This window comes from Procambarus clarkii, chromosome 26, assembly GCF_040958095.1.
Source record: "Procambarus clarkii isolate CNS0578487 chromosome 26, FALCON_Pclarkii_2.0, whole genome shotgun sequence".
In the NCBI taxonomy this organism is placed as follows: Eukaryota; Metazoa; Arthropoda; class Malacostraca; order Decapoda; family Cambaridae; genus Procambarus; species Procambarus clarkii.
The window spans coordinates 5,102,511-5,118,596 of record NC_091175.1 but is presented as its reverse complement, the minus strand read 5'-3'; the positions used below and the strand labels follow the sequence as shown (position 1 = coordinate 5,118,596).

Sequence of the window (16,086 nt, the reverse complement as noted above, 5' to 3'; positions counted from 1 at the left end):
ATGTCAGACAACTTTAGTATTTTTCTATGAATTTTGTTAGGTGACAAGATTTCTTTGTGAGAAAGTAGAACCTCCTATTTTTGTTGCCAAATATTGAGCTGTAGCGTCTGTTCAGTGTTGGTCAAGTTTCATTCAATTATTTCTTTCGGGGTTTCTTTCTTCTGCCTTGTAAGAAGTTGAGAAAAGTTTATGTAATAGACGAACAGATTGTACAGGAGTATTTATTTATTACAGTTTATATAATTTTTTATATAGTTATTGTTATATCCCTAATAGAATTAATATTAATATTTGTTTTATTAGCTTACAGAAAGAAAAATTTTGATCCCCTAATTATGTACCAACAGCAATCTCACCCTCTCTTTAGCGAAGCAAACATTTAAGATTAACAGTTTGTAACCTATGGGCGTCTACCTCAGTCTCCCTTGAAGGTTCAATAATAATAACAAGGCTGTCCTGTTACGTAGTAGGTAAGGTGAACTGGTGAAGGTTACGGTGGGTGGGAGGCGTCGCTGGTCCTATATAAGGTCCTGCACACCCTCCCTCGGCATCACTCTAACTTCACTCTTCAACCAAACAACAATTTCTACAACCATGGTAAACGTTACACCTACTATATGTGATGTTTTTAAAAATTAGATCTTTATTACTGATGTCAACGTAATAATGACTTTAAGAATTGTCGTTTAGTATTTTAATCTCATGCAAACTTTTCTCATTCCTTGGGCAGCGTTTCCTCTCAGTACTGACGGTGTTGGCCGTGATGGTGGCCGTTGCCTATGGTGCTCCCGGCCTATATAGTCGAGGCTTTGGCGGTGGTTTTGGAGGCTTCGGTGGTGGCCTTGGTGGATTTGGCGGAGGTCTGGGTGGATTTGGTGGTGGCTTTGGAGGATTCGGCGGTGGACTAGGAGGATTTGGCGGTGGATTCGGTGGATATGGCCGCCGGTATGGATATGGTGAGTACACTAGAATGCAGTTTAAGCAGTGTTACACTACTTTAACAATTTATTAACAAACAAATGCATATAATAAATTACATAAGATTAAATTCAGTTGCTTTATATTAAAATCATGCTAATGAGACACATTTTCTTCCTCTCTTCAGGTTATGGCAGGTGAAGATACCGGCTTCTGTAACTGACATCTGATCTGAGCTCAGATATCGTCATTGATTCAAGATCATTATTCTTTTAAATATATTTCATCTGCATAAAACTGTGATTTAACTTACTTCCTTTTGCAAATGACTGACAAACTTTTGAACACACACAAACATTTTTTATTCCTGCTCGATCATCGATCTTTTTTTTTATATATTGTGAAAAAGGAAATTTAACATGCTTAAATGTGTCAGCTAATTATGATGGGAAAAAAATAGAATTTTCATTGACAAAAATCGACTTTCTAATTTTCGACACAGCTAAATATTTTCGAAACAAACTTGTGAAAAAAAATTCTTATAGAAATATGCACCAATAATCACAGAGGTTGAAAAATTTCCTGCTGTCAATAATATGTCCGTATTCGCATAAAACAGACGATTCTTCCACAGCTTCAAAGTTTCTCAAGCCATAATCCTTTATCTTAGTAAGGGTTAACTATTATTTTTGTAGCATTTCACACCACTAAGTTCCTTTTACTGGCGACCACCCACACATTAGGCATATGTTTTTTTTTATAAGATAGACATAGAAACAGAGATAAGGACAGAGAAAGATAGAAACAGACAGTAGGTGGATCGATGGATGGATAGAGGCAGTGTTAGCAAGATGAGTTAATGGATGGAAAGAAAAGTAGGTGCATGGGTGGTTAGACAGATGAGTAGGTGGATGGATAGACGAATCCATCGATAGACCTAGAATATATGTCCAGGTCAATAAAAAAAGATAGATCGATAAAATTGATAGAGAGATGAGTAGGTGGATTGATAGATAGATTTTGAATGGATAGATGAATAAGTAGATAAATTGAAAAATAGATGGATAATTAGATGAATATATAGATATGTTGATAGTTAGACATGTAGCTCTACGCTCAAATCCAGACCTCACCATACAGCACCAGATAACTACATCTCTATCAAGCTCACCCAACCCACCGCCTTACCCAGTGTTTGAGTGTCATCCTTCCCAATTATTTCCCTATTTCTTCACCTATGTGTGATTATTTCACCTTACCCTTCACACAACTTCACCTCTTTCAGATGTATATTTAAGATAAATTTGCATAATGTAAAATGATGACTCATAAAGTATAATGATGACATTATACAATGTCATCTCCCTTTCTGCCATCATAAACGGAAGGGATGCAGCGCATCTTGCATCCAAATCTTTAGACTGCATCTGTGAAGAGACAAAGCAGATTGGTATCAAACTCAATCCCACAAAGACAAAAAGCCATGCCGATAAAAATAATAAAGCCCAACATCCAAGTATCTAGGAATAATCATGGACATATAATTATTAATGCAGAAGTCACTTACTTGAGAGAGAGAACTGCAACCCGAACGGCAATCCTCAGGCCGCTAACCTCGCTCTCTGGAGGAGCCAATCTGCAAGTCCTTCGCACTTACTATGTACAGGCAGTCAGATAAGTGAACGACTATGCCGTACCTGCACTCACAAGCCTATCAGAACAACAGTGGAAAAAGCTGGAAGTTGGCCAAATCACCGATTCCTTTGAAATTTTCACACAACGTTCCATTCGCATCTAAGCGGATTTTTATATACATTTTATATAGATATCACGTCTGTGACAGGAAAAACACATGTTTTAAAACTGTGTTTTAACATTTGATACTCAGTTGCTGTTAATACTCAATTGCTGTTACTCAGTAACGCATGTGCGTTGCTGAGTAACAGCAACCTTCCCCTGTTTGCCAGTCCTCCCCACCATTCCCCCCTCCCCCGTCCTCTTGTCCTCCCAACCATTCCTCACTGCCCCATACCCGCGTCCTCCAAATCATTCCCCACTCCCCTGTCCCCTCATCCTCCCCACCATTCCCTCCCTCCCCCGTCCCTTTGTGCTCCCCACTATCCCCCCGCTCCAGCAATCCCCTTGTCCTCCTAACCATTCCCCGCTCCACCGTCTCCTCGTCTTCCCCAACCATCTCCCGTCCCCTCGTCCTCAACACCATCCCCCATTCCCCCTCATCCCCAACTTCTCCACCCCCCCGTTCTACCCACTATTACCCCCTCCCCTGTTCCCTCGTCCTCTTCACCATCCCCCACTCCTATCCCCTCGTCATCCCCACCATTCTCCACTCCCTCGTCCGATGCATTCCCAAATGATCTGATGTTCCCATCAGAAAATTGGGAACATCAAATGATCTGATGTTCCATCACTGAAATATAAGAAAAACAGTTAAAAACGAAATGAAAAAATGAAAACAAAAAATAAACTATACTCACGAAATGAACGGTATGGTAAACAACTCAGCTCAATTCCTACGCAATGTCACACAAAATAATTAAATCAAATGGAAAATAAATCAAAATCTGTGAAAATTCAATTTATTAATGAAATCGGATACATTGAAATGAAATCGTGACGTATTTAGTATAATGTGTGCTGCTCTTACGTGCAACAGATGGCGATGTTTCTTAAAAAAGAATGTTTTTACCTGTTACAGGTGTGTGGCATCTATACTGATACATGAGAAATGAACGGTATGGTAAACAACACAGCTCAATTCCAAAACAATGTCACAGAAAAATAATTAAATCAAAATGAAAATCAATCAAAATCTATAAAAAATAGATATATCATGTCAGTGACTCGATGGATTCGAGTCACTTCTGGGGTGTGAGTTTTCAGTTGCATATAGTCCTAGGGACCATTCAGGCCTGCTCGCATTTGTGTTCCTCACGTGTGCCCCAAAGAATGAGGTGATTTTATAAAATGCCATGCCCAAGATTACCAACCAAGTGCCGGCGGGGGGATGGAAATAGCCTCGGCTACCATCCCCTTTTGTCCGGTCGAGCGGTTAAGGGATCCTGTACGCCAGCAGAGTGCTCCTGGTAGTATGGGTTCGAGTCACTTCTGGGGTGTGAATTTTCAGTATATATATATATATATATATATATATATATATATATATATATATATATATATATATATATATATATATATATATATAATATATATATATATATATATATATATATATATATATATATATATATATATATATATATATATATATATATATATATATATATATATATATACTCTTAAGTTCCAAAGGAAAAAACTTTTTACTGCTACCGAACTATAGAAGATTAACTGTAACTTATAAGCTGTCTATCTCACTTCCCTTGAAAATTAAATAATAGTAACAATGTTGTCTTGTGACAGAACAGGAAAGGTGCACTGGTGAAGGTTATGGTGGGTGGGAGGCGTCGGCCGTCCTATATAAGGTCCTGCACACCCTTCCTTGGCATCACTCTAGCTTCACTCCTCAACAAAACAACAACTTCTACAGTCATGGTAAATGTTGCACCTACTACATGTGATTTTTGCAAATTAGATCCCTATTACTGATAGCTTCTGTATAATGATTTCAGTAGATAGCTTATTTATAGTGATTTCAGTAGTTTATTTATAATGAATTCCGTAGATAGCTTCTTTATAATGATTTTATTACATCGTTTTTTATCGTAATTTCATGCAAACGTTACTCTTTCCTTGGACAGCGTTTCCTCTCAGTACTGACGGTGTTGGCCGTGATGGTGGCCGTTGCCTATGGTGCTCCCGGCATCATCTATAGACGAGGCTATGGCGGTGGTCTTGGAGGCTTCGGTGGTGGATTCGGCGGTGGTCTTGGAGGATTTGGCGGCGGTCTGGGTGGATTCGGCGGTGGTCTTGGAGGCTTCGGTGGTGGCCTAGGCGGATTCGGCGGTGGACTTGGAGGATTTGGCGGTGGTTTCGGTGGATATGGCCGCCGGTATGGCTACGGTAAGTACAGTAAAATGCAGTTTATGCAGTGCAGTTACATTGAATAATTTACTAACATATGAATAAATATTAGAACTATATAAAATAATCTACAAATCGAGCTGATTCGTATTATATAATGATACTAATGAGAAACATTTACTTTCTTCCTTCAGGTTATGGAAGGTGAAACTCCCGACTCCTATAACTGACTGGATCTGACCACAGATGTCGTCACTGATTCATGACCATTATTATTTTAAATAAAATACCTCTACAAACAGCTGTGATTTAACTTATTACCTTTGGAAACGAATAATAGACTTTTGAACAGTCCCATATATTTTTAGTCTTGTCGATGATCAGTCCTTCTTCCTCTTTAGTAAAAATATTCGTTTTTATTCAGATGTTTAATTTTTTTATTTTCATAAGTTCTTGAGTTTATTTGTTATTATTACTTGTGATAAATTTCAAGAACAAATTATTATGTGTCTTAATAATTACACATTTTAATTCAGTTAATTTGTTTATGCTATAAACTTCAATAGTCGTGGAGCTGCTTTAACATATTAATCACCACTAAGGGATCCAGATAACAGGAGTAAATGAAATATTATTTCCCGCGTAATTGCGGATTGCATCTCATATGGCACTAACAGTATTGTTGATCGTATCAAGATTCCTGACCCGTCTTTCTTGTGAGATTTTAAACTGTCTGGTACATCTTAAGTTCCTCTTCAATCTAAGCATCCAGGGCTGGGTTGGCAGGACGGCGGTCCCGTATATTAATATCCAAAGTTCGAATCACCGATAAGTGAATGTAAAGTTATTGTTCTACAGGTCGGCGTTCAGTCCCGGACCGTCCAAGGTGTTGGGCAATATTGAATCTTTGTCGTTTCCCAAATCCTTATCCTCATATCCCTTCCCAATGCTATATGTCAGCACTTGGAAGGGATAATTTCGCTTTCTTATTATAATTACCTTAATTTACCTAAGAAAATTGTGGACTGCATCAGACCCAGATCACTGTTGGGTATTCCTTCTAGAATGCACGTATAGTCTGGAAGGAGTAACCGGCGGTGCCCGGGGTCTCTCTCTCTCTCACTGTTATGTCTCTACGTCTCTCTTTCTCAGTCTTATTTTCTTTGTGTCTCTCTCTTTCACTCTTTTTATTTCTAGGTCTGACTGTCTGTCTTCCTCACTCTTTTTATTTCTATGTCTTCCTGCTGGTCGGTCTCTCTCCTTCTCTCTTTATCTGTGTCTGTTTCTATATTGAATAGTCGCTCCTCCAACAACGAGGCCGTCGTTCTATAATGTCCAGTCACGAGACAAGCAAAGGTTTCGGCTAGTAGTGGGAGAGGTTCGGTGGATGGGCCTCTTCTCCCTCTCTTTCATTCTCTATTTCTCTCTGAAAACATACAATATACGCGTCCACAAACACATGACGTACCCACATAACTGATTTTGCAATTGCTAATCTGATGCAAAGTTGTAATAACACTGTTGTTACTTTGTATGCATGATGAATAGCTGCAAAAAATGTGCTTCCTTTCCTTCACCTCTTTTACCATGATATTCCATTTCCTTCCTCTTGACTTGTATCCTCAGACATGAGGATACCTAGATGAAGATATTCAACTTCATCCTTATTACATGCTAATTTGGTTGCAATGTGTCACTATGGTGGGTTTTATTTATGAGATTGTATCCATACAAAATAGATTGCAAACTCTTTATTCTGTGCAGCGAACAAGTTATTTATAATTGAAATTGGGAGGCTGTTACTGTTCATCGTGAAGGAAAAGTTTTCAACAGCTTGAAGACCAGACTTTGAATCACTAAATATTATTCCTACTCCTGTGTCTTTAAATGTTATGGTAACTAGTTTTAGTGCAGCTAGTTCTCTTTATGTAAAGGACAGCCAGTTGTTTAAACTGACACTGATAGTTTGTGTGCAATATTGTTGCTGGAAAACGTACAAGGTGCTGCTGCAGTCAGTCATGCTGACGACTTGACAGAGTAGTCGGTGTAGACACACTGCTCTTGAGATCTTATATTTTTGATGGAGTTGGCAATTGTTTCAAGTGCAACAGCTTTGAAAAGAGCTGGATTCTCACTCCTTTTCTTAGTGACGGATGTGTGTGATACTTGAATTGTGAGGAACAGATTTCAATGAATCAATGACAGGTAGATTACATTTAAAAGGAATGTTCAATCTGATGAGATTGTACGCATTTTTACTCAGCCATTTATTATACAAGGAGTGAGTTGGAATGTTAGCACCACTCAATAGTGTGTTAACGGCAAGAAATAATTTGCCTGAGAGCATTGCAGGTGATGTAGGTTTTCTCAGTACTATAAGGCAAAAGGTCGTGTTGATTTGCATGAATCTCTCTGGTATAGTTGTAAGCTTCAGTTCTTTCTTCATGTTGATAATTCTTGTGCATCGTGGGGCGCCAAAAATTACCTTTATGGCTTCATTCTATATTATTTCTAGTTCAAAACAGAAGCGGGGAAGTTAATTTGGTGCATGATAATAAACTATGGATCTAACAAACATCATGTTGCATAATTTAGCAGATTTAACATTGATACGAATATTCTACCCATTAGTTTTCTTCAGTAGTATATTTATTTATTTATTTATTTTTAACCTACGATGTAGGTCGTTTACAATGTCACTGTTGAATCCTTATTCCAAGGTATTTGTGCTGCTTACATATTTCAATGTTTTGCTTGTATATTTTTAAAGCTAGAGGGACATAGCTTCTTTTCCTGGGGATGAAAAGCTCTGGATTTTGTTATAGAGATAAAAAGACCGCATTCAATGTTTTCAGCAGCCAGAGAATCGAGAAGAACTTGCAGTTTAGTTTGAATATTTGCAAAAATTCAAATGTCATCGGCATGACATTTGGAGGATCGACTGTTTATTATAGAAACAAACGGCTAGAGAGAAAGCTAGAGAAAAAGAGACAGAATAGAAGACAGGCATAGGGATAAAAAGAGTGAGGCAGACAGACAGACCTAGAAATAAAAAGAGTGAGACAGGCATTTCGGTAATAAGAGTGAGAGACAGCACGGGAAAGAGATTCCCGGGCACTGCCGGTTACCCAACAGTGTTCTGGGTCTGATGCAGTTCACACTTTTCTTAGGTAAGGAAATTATAATGAGAAAGCGTAATTATCCCTTCAAAGCGCTGACATATATAACACTTGGAAGGTATATGAGGATAAGGATTTGGGGAAGCGATAAAGAAGGAATTGTGACCAACAGTGTGGACGGTCCGGGAATTAATCTCGAACTGAAGAAGCAATAACTTTTCATTCACTTAGATTGACAAAGATTCGAACTCTGGATATTAATATATGGGAACGCCGTCCTGCCAACCCGGCCATGGAAGCAAAGACTGAAGAGGAACTTCAGAAGTACCAGCCAGTTTAAACCTCACAAGGAGGACGACTCAGGAATCTTGATATAATCAGCATCACTGTCAGTGCCATATGAGATGCAATCCGCAATAACGCGGGAAATAATATTCCATTTACTCCTGTTATCTAGATCCCTTAGTGGTGATTAATTTGTTTAAGCAGCTCCACGACTATTAAAGTTTATAGCATAAAAGATTTTATTGAATTAAAATATGTAATCATTAAAACATAAATATCTGATCTATTCTTGAAATTCATCACATGTAATGGTAATAAATAAAGACAAAACCTTTAAAAATTAGGAATTAAACATCTGAATTTTCGTGTTTAAAGACAGCAACACTTGATGCCATAGAACGTGTTTACTAATTGTGATCAATAGTTTAAATCAGAGTCTCTTCTTGTCAACACTGAAATTTATTCAGTAACTATCAACTGCAAGTTTTTATGTACAGTAAATTAATATTTTTACTGAAAGACGGGAGTGAACATCCACAAAAAATTAAAAAATATATGGTTCTGTTCAAAAGTCTGTCTATCGTTTTCAAAGGTAATAAGTTAAATCACAGCTTTATGTAAAGTTATTATATTTACAATAATAATGGTCATGAATCAGTGACGACGTCTGAGGTCAGATCCAGTCATTTACAAGAGCCGGGAACTTCACCTTCCATAGCCTGAAGGGAGAAAGTAAATGTTTCTCATTAGTATTATTATATAATACGAATGAGCTCGATTTGTAGATTATTTTATATATTCTAATATTTATTTATATGTTAGTAAATTATTCAATGTATTTGAATAAACTGCATAAACTGCATAAACTGCATTTTCCTGTACTTACCGTAGCCATACCGGCGGCCATATCCACCGAAACCACCGCCAAATCCTCCAAGTCCACCGCCGAATCCGCCTAGGCCACCACCGAAGCCTCCAAGACCACCGCCGAATCCACCCAGACCGCCGCCAAATCCTCCAAGACCACCGCCGAATCCACCACCGAAGCCTCCAAGACCACCGCCATAGCCTCGTCTATAGATGATGCCGGGAGCACCATAGGCAACGGCTACCATCACGGTCAACACCGTCAGTACTGAGAGGAAACGCTGTCCAAGGAAAGAGTAACGTTTGCATTTGAGAATGATTAAAAAAATAAAGTCCTTATAAAGAAGCTATCTACTGAAGACTTTATAAAGAAACTAACTACTGCTGTCATTATAAAGAAGCTATCAGTAATAGAGATCTACTGCAGTCATTATCAAGGAGCTATCAGTAATAGAGATATAATGCAGTCATTATAATGAAGCTATCTGTAATAGAGATCTAATTTGCACAATATTACATATCGTAGGTGTAACATTTACCATGGTTGTAAAAGTTGTTATTTTGTTGAGGAGTGAAGCTAGAGTGATGCCGAGGAAGGGTGTGCAGGACCTTATATAAGACCGGCGACGCCTCCCCCCCACTGTAACCTTCACCAGTGCACCTTCCGTGCTACGTAACAGGACAACCTTGTTATTTTAATTAAATCTTCAAGGGGAGTGAGGTAGACAGTTCATGAGTTACAGTCTTGTATAGCTCAGTAACACTAAAAATCGGATTACTGTCGGTACATAATACTGGGAGTAAAATTATTGTCCTTAAAGCTAATAAAACAAGTATAACTGTTGTTGTGGGGGAAAATATAGAGAAGGAGTGTGGGTGTAGATTCTGAAGACGTGTTAGGGAAGATGGAGAGGCTGTGAAGAAGTTAACAATGTTAAGGATAGTGTGTGACGTTTCCAGTGAATAGGTGAGATTAGGAGGGAGTGTGTGAAGAGAAACAGGAAGGGTGTTTGTTGGTGGTTGGAGGGGAGGTGAGGGAGTGCAAAGGAGAACTAGACATCGGGTCGTCCTGGGCACTGTCGCGTAACTCATCAATATCTGAATGAAAGAATGTCTGCATATTTCTGTGTGCAAGGTGTGGAAAGAAAATTGAGAGGAGGCGAATTGGAGAAAGAGGGGTGGTGGAAGGGTGTGAGAAAACCAGGCATAGAGGATATCCCTTTAGTCTACTTCTATAGTGGAGAATATCTGTTCCTTTGACTGTCAAAGGTTGGAGATGAAATGCTTCGGGTAGCCTCAACCATTTTGCAGTGGTGATGGTCAGGGGTACATGACGGACATAGGCTAGTGAGGGTTGCCAGCATTCATGTGGAAAAAGCTTGTCAGAGTCACGATCTACAATTTTTTGGCACTGCATGCTGACTACACCTATCTAATCATTTAAAAATAAAAGAATAACACAAATGTTATTATTATACACATTTATCACGGATCGGTGGAAAATTAACATAAATGTTCTCCTATTTAAACTTTTGCCTTGACCATAATATTATTAAACAGACGATCCTCTTTCAGCTTCAAAAGACTTTCTGAAAATCTGCCCATTTCTCAAAGAAAATGGGTAACTGATATGTTTCTTGAAATAATCAAACTGTTAAGCTCCTCCCATCTTGAACCACTCATATGCTAATGGTACACCATTATATTAATTCTATAAAAGAGAGACTAAGAGATAGTCAGCAGAGAGACAAAGACAGATAGTCTGAGTCACACAGAATTACACGGAGGAAGACAAACATAAATTGAAACGGACAGACAGAGACTGAAAGAGAGAGAGAGAGAGAGACACCTGTAGAGACATAGTGGTGACAAGGATAGAAAAAAACAGAGGCAGATAACAACACACAGACAGAGAGAATGGCAGAGACAGAGAAAGATAGTGAAAAGAGGAAGGAAAGACAGGGAGAGGGGGGGATAAAAGAAGGTGATATATGAGGGGAGTGGAGGAGAAAGGTGGAGAGGGGAAGGAGCGATGTGACATAGGAGAGATAGTGAGAGCGGGTGGAGAGAGGAGACAAGTTTTAGAAGAAGAGAGGTTAGAATAGTGGAGAGGATTAGAATGAAGGGAAAGTGGGAGAGAGGGAAGAAGATGTACAGACTAGAGGGGATTTTGATGGAGAGATGAAAAGAGAGGGGAATTTGGGAAGAGAGATAAGAAAGGGAAGATTAGGAGACAGATGAAACAGACTCGGGCACACCTGGACACCTCCCTCCCCTCATATTCTCAATAATGTTATCGAGCTTCACGACTGTTTGTAACTCATGAACTGTCTTCCTCAATCCCCTTCAAGATTTAATTTTATAATAACAAAGTTATCCTGTGACGTAGTAGGAAAGGTGGACTGGTGAAGGTTACGGTGGGTGGGAGGCGCCAACTGTCCTATATAAGGTCCTGCACACCCTCCCTTGGCATCACTCTGGCTTCACTCCTCAACAAAACAACAACTTCTACAACCATGGTAAATGTTACATCTACTATGTGATGTTTTTCAAATTACTGGTAGCTTCTTCATAATGACTGCAGTAGATAATTTCTTTATAATAACTTCAGAAGAAAGCTTTTTAATAAGGACTTCATTAGTTACTTTTTTATCGTAATATATTGCAAACTTTACTCTTTCCTTGGACAGCGTTTCATCTCAGTACTGACGGTGTTGGCCGTGATGGTGGCCGTTGCCTATGGTGCTCCCGGCGTCATCTATAGTCGAGGCTTTGGGGGTGGTCTTGGAGGATTCGGTGGTGGATTTGGCGGCGGTCTGGGTGGATTCGGCGGTGGTCTTGGAGGCTTCGGTGGTGGTCTAGGTGGATTCGGCGGTGGACTTGGAGGATTTGGCGGTGGCTTTGGTGGATATGGCCGCCGATATGGATATGGTGAGTACAGATGATGCGGTCCATTAAATAATTTGCTATCAAATGTGTATATATGTATAATATATATATATATATATATATATATATATATATATATATATATATATATATATATATATATATATATATATATATATATATATATATGAGACCTGAATGAAATATTCTACTTATCGAGCTGATTCGTATTGTAAAATATAACTAATGAGAAACATTTACTTTTTCCCTTCAGGTTATGGTAGGTGAAGCTCCCGGCTCCTGTAACTGACTGGATCTGACCACAGATGTCGTCACTGGTTCATGACCATTATCATTTTAAATATAATACCTCTACAAACAGCTGTGATTTAACTTATTTCCTTTGGAATCGACTAATGAACTTTTGAACAGAACCATATATTTTTAGTGTTGTCAATGATCAATCCTTTTTCCTCTTCAGAAAAAATATTCATCTATTGAACATAAAAACTGTCAGATGATAATTATTGAAAAATTTCGAAATGTTGACAAGAAGAGACTCTGATTTAAACTATTGTTCACAATAAGCAACCGCGATCTATGGCATCGAGTGTTGCTGTCTTTAAACACAAAAATTCAGATGTTTAATTCTTTATTTTTTTATAAGTATTTGTCTCTGTTTATTACCATTACATGAGATTAATTTCAACAACAGATCAGATAATTATGTGTTTTAATGATTACAAATTTGAATTCAATTAAGTTGTTATGCAATAAACTTTAATAGTCGTGGAGCTACTTGAACATATTAATTACCTCTGAGGGATCTAGATAACAAGAGTAAATTAAATATTTTTCCCGCGCTATTGCTGATTGCATCAAATATGGCACTGGCAGTGTTGCTAATTACATCTTATATGACACTGACAGTGTTGCTGATTACATCTCATATGACACTGACAGTGTTGCTGATTATATCAAGATTCCTGAGTCGTCCTCCTTGTGAGGTTTAAACTGTCTGGTACTTCTGAAGTTCCTCTTCAATCTAAGCTTCCAGGGCCTGGTTGGCAGGGTGGCGGTCCAGTATATTAATATCCAGAGTTCGAATATCTGATAATCTAGATGGATGAAAAGTTATTGCTTCTTCATGTCGATATTCAGTACCAGGACCGTCCAAGGTGTTGGGCACTATTCCCTCTTTGTCGTTTCCCAAATTCTTATCCTCATTACCTTCCAAGTGTTATATATGTCAGTGCTATATTTATCTGTTTGGAAGGGTTAATTACGCTTTTTTGTTATAATTTCCTTGTCTAAGAAAATTGTAGACTTCTTCAGACATAAAGCACTGTTGGGTATTCCTTCTATAATGGACATATTGTCTCTTTTTATCTCAAGGTCTTTCTGCCTGCCTCACAGACATCATAATTCTCAGATCTTTTACATATTGCTTTCCTTCTATGAGTAGGTCTGATTGTGTCCTTTATTCTGTTTCGTTTAAGTTTTTCGTCTCCACCATACCTAAGAACCTCGAACTTGTCACCGTTAATCATCAAGTTATTTTCAGTTGCCCAATTGAAGACTTTATTAATATCTGCGTGTAGATTTTCCGTGTTTTCTGCATTTGAAATTTTCATGCTGATTTTTGTATCATCTGCAAAGGGTGGCATAAAGATGCGACTAGTATTTTTGTCTATATCCGAGATAAAAATGAGATATAGCAGTGGTGCAAGGACTGTACCCTGGGGTACAGAGCTTTTCACTGCACGTGGGCTTGATATTTTTTGATTGACCGTCACTCCCTACATTCTGTTTGAAAGAAAATTGAAAATCCAGCGCCCCATTTTAACCGTGATTCCAGTTTATCTCATTTTATGGCTATCACTCCATGGTCATATTTGTCGAATTCCTTTACAAAGTCTAAGTATTCATCATCTGAATTTTGATTTCCTTCTAAGACTTCTTTGAATTTGTCATAGTGGTTGAGTAACTGTGATAGGCTGGATATTCTCGCTCTAAGTCTATAATGTCCTGGGCTGTGTAGTGCAATATTTTCTATAAAACTAGAAATTTCATTCCTAATCACTTTCCAAAGTTTTATAAATGTGGTTATACCGAACTGACCATGTTTGGCATGTGCCCCACAGGGATCAGAGTGCAAAGGTGAGTGAGGTTTACCAAAATGTTCTGGAGACCAGCCTCAGACTTTTTTTTTTCAAAATAAATATATATGAATATACAGTAAATGGTACTTGTTGGGTACCCAGCGGTGGTTGGCTTCTATCTTTCTGACTGTCTCTATGCCAGTCTCTCTCCCACACTATTTCTCCGTTTTTTTTCTTCCTCTCCTGTTCTCTTTCAGTCCGTCCATCTCTCTCATTTTCTCTCCGTCATTCCCATTTTCTTCCCCTCTCTCTGACCCGTTCTCTCTCTCTTTAATTCGCTACTTCTCTCTGGAAACATACAATATTCACGCCCACAAACACGCAACTTACCCATATCATTACTTTTACAATTGTTACTTTTGATGCAAAGTTGTAAACAATGTTGTTACTTTGTATGCATGATGAATAGCTGCAAAAATTTGCTTCCATTCCTTCCCTTCTATTTCCATCTCCTTCGTTCTCCCCAAAATCCTCCTCTCACTCTCTCTCTCTCTGTCTTTACACTTTCTTGCAGTCGTCCATCCTCTACCACTGTCCCCCTTTCTACCCACAACAATCCTCTCCTTTCTCTCTCTCTCACTGCTCTCCTCCCATCTTCTTTCATATGTCCCTTCTCTCTGTTCCAGTAAATGAAATACTGAATTCACGTTTTTGTATTTTCACATTAAGTACATCTCCATTTGTGCAGCTGCTCTGGACAATAAAGGAGAGAACAGAGTGTGTCAAGAACTAGCTCCGTGATGCTATAAATCCCCATCACACAGGATGGTTAGTCATACAGTCCCATTTGATCAGTAGTCTACACTGTTAAAATTATGGTGCATTGAGGATATCATGAAGAACATAACATCGAATAAGGAAGCATTGATAAAGGGATAGGATAAAAAGAGTGAGGCAGACAGACAGAATTAGAGACAAAAAAGAGTGAGAGAAACAACATTGAGATAATAAGAGTGAGATACACAGCACGAGCGAGAGAGACCAAGCAATTTTCTTAGGTAAGGTAATTATAATGAGAAAGCGTAATTATCCCTTCCAAGCGCTGACATATATAGAACTTGGACAGAATATGGAGATAAGGATTTGGGAAACGATAGAGAGGGAATAGTGACCAACAGCGTGGACGGTCCGGGAATTAATCCCGAACTGAAGAAGCAATATTTTTTCATTCACTTACATTATCAGAGATTCGAACTCTGGATATTAATATACGGGAGTGCCGTCCTGCTAACCCAGCCATAGATGCTCAGATTGAAAAGGAACTTCAGAAGTACCAGCTAGTTTAAACCTTACAAGGAGAAGGACTCAGGAATCATGATATAATCAGCGTCACTCTCAGCGCCATATGAGATGCAATCCGCAATAGCGCGGGAAATAATATTTCTTTTACTCGTGTTATCTCGATCCCTTAGTGGTGATTAATATCTTAAAGCAGCTCCACGACTATTAAAGTTTATAGCATATAAAATGTTTTTTAATTAAAATATGTAATCATTAAAATATAATTATCTAATTTGTTCTTGGAAATCATCAAATGAAATGGTAATAAATAGAGACAAAAACTTATAATAATTAGGAATTAAACATCTGAATTTTCGTGTTTAAAGACAGCAACACTTGATGTCATAGAACGTGTTTACTTATTTTGATCAATAATTTAAATCAGAGTCTCTTCTTGTCAACACTGAAATTTATTCAATAATTATCAACTGCAAGTTTTTATGTTCATTAAATTAATATTCTTACTGAAAGAAGGGATTGAACATCGACAAAAAATTAAAAAATATCTGATTCTGTTCAAAAGTCTGTTGTTCATTTCTAAAGGTAATAAGTGAAATCACAGC

General features: G+C 38.2%; 4 protein-coding genes across 4 annotated transcripts; 3 read left to right on the top strand and 1 right to left on the bottom strand.

The window, feature by feature from the left end:
- The first annotated feature begins 493 nt into the window (after positions 1-493).
- On the top strand, positions 494-1,215 carry LOC123756683 (uncharacterized). Its single transcript, XM_045739912.2, has 3 exons — positions 494-597; positions 731-956; positions 1,106-1,215. Exons 1-3 carry the CDS (start codon positions 595-597, stop codon positions 1,117-1,119), a joined length of 243 nt encoding a protein of 80 aa, XP_045595868.1. The 5' UTR covers positions 494-594; the 3' UTR covers positions 1,120-1,215.
- A 3,168-nt stretch (positions 1,216-4,383) lies between these two features.
- On the top strand, positions 4,384-5,221 carry LOC123756674 (keratin-associated protein 19-2-like). The gene is made up of 3 exons (XM_045739904.1): positions 4,384-4,491; positions 4,698-4,959; positions 5,115-5,221. The coding sequence occupies exons 1-3, from the start codon at positions 4,387-4,389 to the stop codon at positions 5,126-5,128; spliced, it is 381 nt and encodes a 126-aa protein (XP_045595860.1). The 5' UTR covers positions 4,384-4,386; the 3' UTR covers positions 5,129-5,221.
- A 3,715-nt stretch (positions 5,222-8,936) lies between these two features.
- LOC123756679 (uncharacterized) lies at positions 8,937-9,778 on the bottom strand. Its single transcript, XM_045739909.2, has 3 exons — positions 9,731-9,778; positions 9,211-9,472; positions 8,937-9,043 (listed from the first exon to the last, which is right to left on the bottom strand). The coding sequence occupies exons 1-3, from the start codon at positions 9,731-9,733 to the stop codon at positions 9,030-9,032; spliced, it is 279 nt and encodes a 92-aa protein (XP_045595865.1). The 5' UTR covers positions 9,734-9,778; the 3' UTR covers positions 8,937-9,029.
- Positions 9,779-11,665: 1,887 nt separating this feature from the next.
- On the top strand, positions 11,666-12,878 carry LOC123756681 (uncharacterized). Its single transcript, XM_045739910.2, has 3 exons — positions 11,666-11,710; positions 11,882-12,122; positions 12,355-12,878. Exons 1-3 carry the CDS (start codon positions 11,708-11,710, stop codon positions 12,366-12,368), a joined length of 258 nt encoding a protein of 85 aa, XP_045595866.1. The 5' UTR covers positions 11,666-11,707; the 3' UTR covers positions 12,369-12,878.
- Positions 12,879-16,086: the final 3,208 nt, after the last annotated feature.